Raw genomic sequence first — 9,130 nt, 5'->3', positions numbered from 1 at the left:
TCTACATTTTCTCATTGATGATCTTGGTGGTGTGGAGATTTCTTCAACCATCACATTTATGTCAGATCAACAAAAAGTTAGTAACTTATTACCATTGCCATCTTTTTTTATGTTTTAAACCTTCATGTGTTTTATATTAACTTGTATAGCTTCATGTGAATAGGGACTTTTACCAGCCTTACAAGAACTTCTCCCTGGTGTGGAGCAAAGGTTTTGTGTGAGGCACATCTATGCTAATTTCAGGAAGAGGTTTCCTGGCCAGATTCTAAAACGTCTACTATGGAAGGCAGCAGCATCAACACACCCTCAAACATGGGAAGCAGTGATGAGAGAAATTAAAGGGGTGAATCCAGACGCCTTTAAATACTTATTAGCCATCCCACCAAGGTATGCCAATCCACATGACTTTAAAATTCATTGCTCCTATTAATTGTTGTTTGTTTTCATAGCTGATATTTTGCACTTGTTATTTGTGTAAGTAGATTTTGGTCACGGTCAAGGTTTACAAGTAATGCTGTTTGTGACACCTTAGTGAATAACAATGTCTGAAGCATTTAATAGTGTAATTTTACATGCAAGAGGTAAGCCCATCATCACAATGATGGAAGACATTCGTCTGTACCTCATGAAGAGATGGGCAACAAATAGAAACAAAATATCCACATATGAAGGTAGTATTTGTCCAAAGATTAAGAAAAGATTTGACAAGGAACTGCACCTGACAAAATACTGGATACCTAGGTATGTTGATTTCACTGATTTCTCTGATTTCTCTTTTAAACACTGATGTCATTGATTTCACTGCACATTACCATTTCACTGATTTCTCTTTTAAACACTGATTTCTCTTTTAAAAATTTGCAGTTGGTCTGGAGAGAAAATTTTTGAGGTCAGACACATTTCAATGATGAGTGACAAGTATGTCGTTGACATTGATAAACTGGAATGCAGTTGCAGAAAGTGGACTTTAACAGCTATCCCATGCTGTCATGCACTAGCTGCCATGACATTTATCAACATCAATGGAGAAGACTACGTGCCACATTGGTTTACAAAGTCAACCTACCAAGAAACATACATTCCAATCATCTACCCTGTCAATGGTCCTCAACTATGGGAAACAACTTCTCAGCCTGATGTGTTGCCTCCAACTAAAAGAGTCTTGCCTGGTAGACCAAAGAAGAAGAGAAGGCTAGAGGCTTGGGAGCTAAAGAAGGATGACACACAACTGAAGCAAAATGGAACTCGTAAGAGATGTTCCATATGTAGACAGGTTGGTCATAAAAGAAATACTTGTCCACAAGCTCCTCCAGCAAACCAAACTGAATATCAATCAAGTGAGCAACCTGCAACCCAAGCTCAACAAAGTCAGCCAATTACTGGTCCAAGTCAACTTACTCAGGCATCTACAACACAAGTTTAAAACTGATTTAGGAATTTTGTAATCACAGACATGTATGTTTAAAACTGACAGTATGTTCAGCTTAAGTGATGGGTATTTTGTAATCACAGACATGTATTTTGTAATGACAGACATCTACTTGGTTTCATTATGATGTAATTATGACAGCTTTTGTTTTCATTATGATGTAATTATGCATGCTGTTTGGACCTTTGCTGTTACGACCTGGCGAGTGTATGAGAGAAGAAGATATAGGAGGGATAGGGAAGGGAACCGTACGGTGGAGGACGAGCGTCCTGAGCGAGAAGGGAACCATACGGTAGCGGACGAGCGTTCTGACCAAGTAGAGATAAGGAGGAGCGAGGACGAACGTCCTAAGCAAGTGGGAGCCGAGCGAGCGGGGCAACGAGGGGTGAGGACGAGCGTCATCAGCGAGCGGAGCGAGGACGAGCGTCCCCAGCGAGCGGAGCGAGGACGAGCGTCCCCAGCGAGCGGGGCAACGATGGGAAAGGACGAGCGTCATGAGCGAGCGGAGCATGGATGAGCGTCCTGAGCAAGTGGAGGCAACAAGGGGCGAGGACGACCGTCCTGAGCGAGTAGGAGCAGCAGGACCGAACGAGCGGAGCGAGGACGACCGTCCTGAACAAATGGAAGCGACAATGATCACAGCTTTTTGGATTCAATTTATATTTATATTTTGTTCACAGATTTTGGCATATCAATTTCTTCTTCAATTATATTACAAACACTGAAAGTGTGTTGTACCTGTTACATAACTCTTTTTTTGGATTACAGAAGTACTATTACAAACACTGAAAGTGTACTTCTTCTTGTCTAAAAACGAACTTCTTATACACATTTATCTTTTTGGATTACAGAAGCCACTTCCTCATTTTATTGTAAATTCAAACTATCTAACAGAACCTTCAATTCAAACCATAATTTCAGAACCTTGAATTCAAATTTCACCTTAATTTGATAACATCATATTACAATTTGTCCAAAGTGCTCTTACATAAACTATCTAACAGAACACATCATGGACTTTTAAACAAAATACATACAACAATGATATTAATCAATCCCAGAAAACATATCATTGTTATTAACATCTTCTCCCTTTTTTGACATTCCCTAACACATTTCTCCAGACTATTAATCTTCCTCCTTTGCCTTGCAATAGTACCAACAGTATCATCTACGCAATCTTCACTAAGCCATTTAAAGAAATTGCATCCTTGAAGTTCTTCATTTCTTGTCCGCTTGTAGTTAGGGCAGCCCCAGAATTGTTTCCCCTCGTTCTTAATTGTTTTTGCCACTCTCAACACAGCAGCCTCCCCACAGTGGCATATTTGGCTTCCAACCAATCCTCTGGATGAACCACCGCGACAGCTCCCCCGTGAGCAAGACGAACAACCGTGATTCGAAGACATTGCAAACCCCAAACAGCGAACCCGAAAGAACGAACCCCAAACAGAGACAACCACTGACAACGAAGAAGAAGTCGCCAACCGCGAACCACCACTGCTCCGGAAGCGACAACGATCACTGCCTGCCTCTGTCTTCTTTCTCGGACATGCCCTAGTCTCGAACAAATGAGCCCCAAATCCTTTATCCCCAATTTTTAATAGGCATAATACCCAATTTGAAAATGGGGAACCCTAACACCACGTAAGCACTATGTCAATTGCGTATTGACACCTCACCAAAGACAACTGCCACATCATCAGTCCACTAACTCCGTTTCCTTCTATTTAACGGAAGGGACTCATTAGAGTCAATTAATTACAAGTAAGGATCCATTAAACTCACTTTTCTATAAAGGGACTAACTTGAGATTTCCGAACCAAAGTAGGGACAAAATTGGGTATTATGCCTTTAAACAATTCAACCATGTGATTCATTGCATCTCGTAGGATGGCTCGGAGTTGTTCAAAATACTCACAAAAATAATAAAAACCAAACAGAGATTTTTCTAGATTTATTGTTCTTAAGAACTTATATGTAGTGTGCTGCATAAGTCTTTCAAAATACAACATAAACTTTTAAAAAAATTTGAAGATATCAAAACTAGCAATGAATTCTATAAATAGTAAAATAATAAATCCAAAATGATATAAGAAAGAAAATAGAGAAGAAAGAAATTAAGAGAAATAGGAGAATGACACTAGTATAAAAACAGTGTCCAACCACAAAATAACCAACATTAAAAATGAGTGGTGACATTTTTGTAAATAAATGCAATTATTAAATGTTGTTTAGAATTGTAATTTGATGTAAAAAGATATAAAACGTCGAATGACTTTTAAATTCGACGTCAAAATGTTAGTGAGTTCAATAAAAATTTGAGCGGGAGATTGAAAATTCATTCACTTTATCTTAGCGCGCGATACACACTTCTCTTCTCAAACTTTTCTCGAACGAAGTTTGACGAACATCACATGTAATCTTTCTTTCATTTGATACAAATGCATGTTAATTAATTACTTTATGTATGATTTTTGTTTGTTTTAACCGATTATTTTCGTGCTCTTGTCTTTTATAGGTGCATTCTGCTTTCTCTCTCACTATGACGATACTTTATTTTGACGAACCCACCTTTTGAAGGTTAGTTTTCGTTTTCGTTTTCGTTTTCGTTTTGAAGAACTTATTTGTTAAACTTGTTTGTTTTTTTTTGTTGAACTTGTTTGTTGTTGTTGTTTAGTTGAACTTGTTTGTTGTTGTTGTTTGGTTGAACTTGTTTGTTGTTAGTTATTATTGTTTGTTGCTGATACTAGACTACACATTCATAGTTCATGCTTTATAAAATATCAAACACTGAATTTGTTGTTTTTTTGCTTTTCAAGTCTCGTAGAGTTGTAAAACAGGATTAGAATTAATTAAAAAAAAAACAGAAAAAATTTATTAACATCGAATATTGACAAAATTCGACGTTAAGTTAATGTTGTATATTAACAAAATTCGACGTTACGTCGAATTTAAAAAATTCAACGTAAATTTAATGTCTCCTGATATGACGTCGTTCACAAATTCGTCGTTAAAAACCCAAAATATTCGATGTTATACGCGGTTTTTGTACTAGTGTGAGATAAAAATGTGTTTTGGAGGTGAGCACAAGCCTCTATTTATAGAGCTAGAAATGATCAAAACCCCACCACATGAATCCTGTGACTTGTGAAACCTTACAAATTTGGTGAAACCGTGCACTGACCGAATCTTGTGGTTTTCATTTGACCACATGAGAGAATCAATGATTAAAAAGTAACATTTATCCATTACTTTCTCTGTAACTGACTTTTGCAATATCATATTTTATAACAATCTTCCACAAATTGCAAAAGATGAGAAAGAAAGATAAAGAAAATATTTTTCTTGGGTTTTATAAGATGTAATACATCAGAGCTGGTATAACAAACTATATGAACTAGTCCTAGATTGAAAAACTTAACATACTGTGTAGATTGTATATGGAACTATATGAACTAATGACACTTGATGTGTGTTAGAGGTTGCATGTAATCGACTATGTAACACAGTTAAACAAAGTTTTGAAAAACTTTCACTTTGAAAATCCTCACAGCACACTTTGAAAATGGTTTGTGCAAAGCCACGAGTTTTAATTGACTCACCCCATAATGAAGTCGACTTAAAACTGTTGCTTTGCCACACAATTAAAAGTTCAACATAAGTGCTTATGGTTTTCCTTCTATAAAACATCAGACATGCATTCACCAATAAAATTGATTATATAGCATAGTGAAATGCAATGTATCAACACAATCATGTTCTCAATGCTTTAAACAGATTTACACAATGATTAAAACATATAGCATGTAAGCAATAGAACATGTAACAAATAAACAGTACATGTGTTATTAATTATGTTGTCATCATCAAAAACCAGAAGCTTTGAGATTGTAGGTTCAGCTAAACCAGTGTTCTCCTATCAACAATCTCAACAATCTCCCCTTTTTTGATGATGCACAACCATGATTAATAAACAACCATGTTGTACAAATCAAATCAAATCATATCAAAATGTATCAGTGCAAATGATTAGCAAATGATCAAAATGTATTAGAGCAAACGTTTTGAGATATTCTCATTTGATTCAGCTCAAAAAATATATATCAATTCATATCAGAACATATCAGAGCAAACAAAGTATATCAAAATATATCAGAGTATTCTCCCAGCATTATCAGAGTATTCTCCCAGCATTTTTCCCCTTTGTGCATTAGCAAAAAAGGTATGCCTTATGATAATGATATGCTGACAAACAGTTATTCAGAGATGCATCAGTAAATCATATTAATCAAACAATGATGCTCCCCCTGTCATAGATAATCACATGATAAAGATATAATCTCTCCCTAGAGTATAGGCATGTGAAATTATCTAAAATCTTATGCAATGCTCCCCCTGCCATTATGCATGTTTTATAATCAAAATCCAAATGCGCAATGCAGTTTTCACAGAACATTTCATAGCATGTATGAGCATGTGATAGTATTGTATCAAATCAGAAATAGTGCAAACACATCAATGAAGCATAGATACAATATCAATCAACAATTTCAATATTATCTCAAGTAATTTCAATCAATAATAAGAACAGAGATATATTGAAAATGAAACAATCAACAATATATGATCAATAAGCAGAATAACCAAATTCCAAATCACGGAATTTATAACCCCTATTAATTAGTAATCGATTGATCCACTGTTGCAATCGACTTCATTGCTTTCCATTTGAATTGTATCTCCAGTAGTTAATCCAAAAGCAATGTTCCTGCAAAACCTTTCAAAATCTTTCCAGATCAAGCATTTTAGAATCATTGTAATATAGGAATTATTACAAGTATATTTTGTGTTTGTAAATGTATGAGTGCAATGATAAACAATAAATCAATCAACTTCATACACCACAGAATCGACTTAAATCAGAAATGATCAGGTACTCAATATAGAAACAATTCTGATTTCATTGATATGAAATATGATTACAATCAGATGAACACAACAAAGATAACGACTTATAAAGCCTACTACAAAAGGAACATTCAAAACATCTAAGCAAAAAAACTGAAGCAAACAACTAAAACACATGACACTAGACGTAAACACAAGACCCCTATTATGTTTCAAAGGACTCCACAATCTTTTTATCAGCACTGTTCTTCCCACTGTCAGAATCATCTATAGAAGTATCTCTAAAAGCATTTATTCTCAGTGCATAGTCCATCTTCCGATGCAGCTCAATGAATGATTCTTGAAGCATCAACATTTTCTCATCCAATCTTTTGAATCTTTCATCCACAAAATCTTCAAATTTTGTTTCAGGCTTGAACTTATATCTTGACAAGTCAACATTTTGAGGATTCATTTCTTCAGTGCTGGGAATATATTCATCCTTGAAAACCCAACCTTCTTTAACTTTTTTGAATCCCACTGAATCTAAGAACAATCTTTCCAAAACGTTCTTCTTGTTGTAGCAAATAGTCTTTTCATTTGTGATATCCACATTCTGCGTTCTTAAGATTTTGTTGATAAAGACACCATATGGTAGATGATACTCCTTCTATTTTGCACACTTTAACATATAATCACTTATTACTAAAGACCAATCTGTTTGAGTACCAGTTTGCAATGCATAAAGTAGATACACATCTTCACCATTCAGTATGGATCGATCCTCACTCCTTGGAAGTAGAATCCAGGTGATCATGCATGCACATAAGCATTCATCTTTGCGTAAATTCTTAATATCAAAGGATTCATATTTCCCTACCATGTCAGGATTTTTCAAGAAGTTGTTGTAGATATTAGTTTTGTAGAATCTTGGTATCCCCTGATATGCATTCAGTCCTCCTTGTTGAAATCCAGCTACATACTTCTAGATGGAATAATCAATACTTCTAGATGGACGTGAGACAATTACCTTCCTTTTTCAAATTTGAATAGAAAACTTTCACTAGGTTTGGATAGCAATCCCTTTGGAGTTCAACAAATTTGGTCAGACCAGCTTTCTCCAACCATTCTTGAAACACGAAACCTTCATTGCAGAAATATAGAATACTCATGCATTTGTGCCTGATCACTTCCTTGTACCCCACTGGCATATGAAATCAGTGCGTTGATCGTCATCACTGAACCACCCAAAAGGATCAACTTCTCTTCTAGAAGATGTAGAGCGCTTCCCTGGGCAAGAAGATGAGGCGACCATCTTGCCAAAACTTGGTAAAGAATGTAGAGACTCTTTGCCAGAGGCAAGGGTTTTGCATATTACAACTATGATATAAGCTACTTCCAATTGGATTCACGCAAGGAGGAGTTCCAAACCAGAGTAGAACAACCATGGAAATAGGTGCAGCGAAAAATGGAAAATAGTGAAGTGTTTGAAGTGTTTAAGGTGAAGTGAAGTGTGTGGTTGAGGCCTCACAGCTCAGAAGGCCTTCCTACTATGGAAGGAAGCTAGAGGAAATGGTAGAGAAAGTGAAGAGAAAGAGTGATTCAAGAGCAATAGGGCTGGAAAACAATTTCTGCAACATTTCACTAAGCTCAAAAGTGCCAAAATACAAAGGGGAGGCCCTCTTATTTTATAGGTGAAGAAGGGCCTCAATTCTGAGCTAATTTCCCTCCAAAATTCAAAATAAAAGACGAGCTTGAAGGCCAAGTCAGGTGAGACACGGGAAGCATGCTGGGTCACATGGACAGTACTGCCAAAACGTGCTTCAGGCTGCTCCGCTGGGGCTCGTGCCCCCCCTGTTTGAGGGCGCTAGAGCGGCCCTAATGCTGATCCCTTGAAGTGCTTTTCCCAAATCTGATTGGTTGACCATGGCTCTTGCTTTTATTGTATCCTACAAAACAATATTAGTTTTTAGACAAGAGAAGAAGGATTTTCATAAGTAACCTTCCATAGAAGTAAAGTGTTAGGTGATCCTTCTTCTTCTTGAATCTTCCTTGCCATGGCTCTAGTAAGAGGTCCAATGTGATTCCTTGATGGTCTTACATCAAACTACAGTCATGGTATGCATATATACAAGCGCGAAAGACACAATTACACCTCAAGCCCATTTAAAATTTCAAAATAGAGAAAGCCCACTTAACAGAAATATCTAATCGATTTCATTATTTGCAAAGTTGACTACTTTATGACAAAATATTTTCACAAAACAGAAACATTCATACAGCAACATGTAATCGATTAAGTACTTAATCCAATCGATTAAAAGTCGTAAAATCTATTTTTACAGAAAACAATCTCAATCAATCAATCAACAATCATACATTCATCAACCAATCATTCAAACAAATATTATGCATTATGCAATGTGAAAGTGATTGTTACCGCTTGTAGATACTTAAGAAATTTGATATCATCAAGTTAGCTCATCCTTGAGTTGTGCACTGCTACAACAACTACTTCTCCTTTCTTGTACAACAGTTAAAAGGTTTTGACGCTGGTACCAATTTGAATTTGGGTCCTGTCTTGTTAGTAGCAGGATGTTCCTTAGGAACCCATTTGTACTTTCCCTTTGGAACACCAACATTTCTAAAATAGCAGTTTCTTACTATGGACCAAGTGTATTGCAGTAAAAGCATGCATTAGTAGTAGGTTTACAAAGATCAATAAATTTCTTTGAGTTTATCCTATTACTTTTAGCCTTGTAACCAATACCTTGTCTATAGATAGCTCTTCCAAATGATCTCAATACAGCATCA

General features: G+C 36.2%; 1 protein-coding gene across 1 annotated transcript; it reads left to right on the top strand.

Moving 5' to 3' along the window:
• Positions 1-541: 541 nt before the first annotated feature.
• On the top strand, positions 542-1,423 carry LOC124835174 (uncharacterized). Its single transcript, XM_047310067.2, has 2 exons — positions 542-741; positions 865-1,423. The coding sequence occupies exons 1-2, from the start codon at positions 542-544 to the stop codon at positions 1,421-1,423; spliced, it is 759 nt and encodes a 252-aa protein (XP_047166023.1).
• The last annotated feature ends 7,707 nt before the right edge of the window (positions 1,424-9,130 follow it).

Source organism: Vigna umbellata, chromosome 6, assembly GCF_029865625.1.
Source record: "Vigna umbellata cultivar VRB3 chromosome 6, Vumbellata_1.0, whole genome shotgun sequence".
Classification (NCBI taxonomy): Eukaryota; Viridiplantae; Streptophyta; class Magnoliopsida; order Fabales; family Fabaceae; genus Vigna; species Vigna umbellata.
The sequence above is the reverse complement of the archived record's forward strand: the minus strand, read 5'-3'. Positions and strand labels throughout refer to the sequence as shown.

What these genes read in the sequence shown, in the direction of transcription:
- LOC124835174 (XM_047310067.2), top strand. Translation starts at nt 542, where the DNA reads ATGTCTGAAGCATTTAATAGTGTAATTTTACATGCAAGAGGTAAGCCC. An exon ending in ACAAAATACTGGATACCTAG is followed by an intron (nt 742 to 864) that starts GTATGTTGATTT and finishes AAAAATTTGCAG; the next exon opens with TTGGTCTGGAGAGAAAATTT.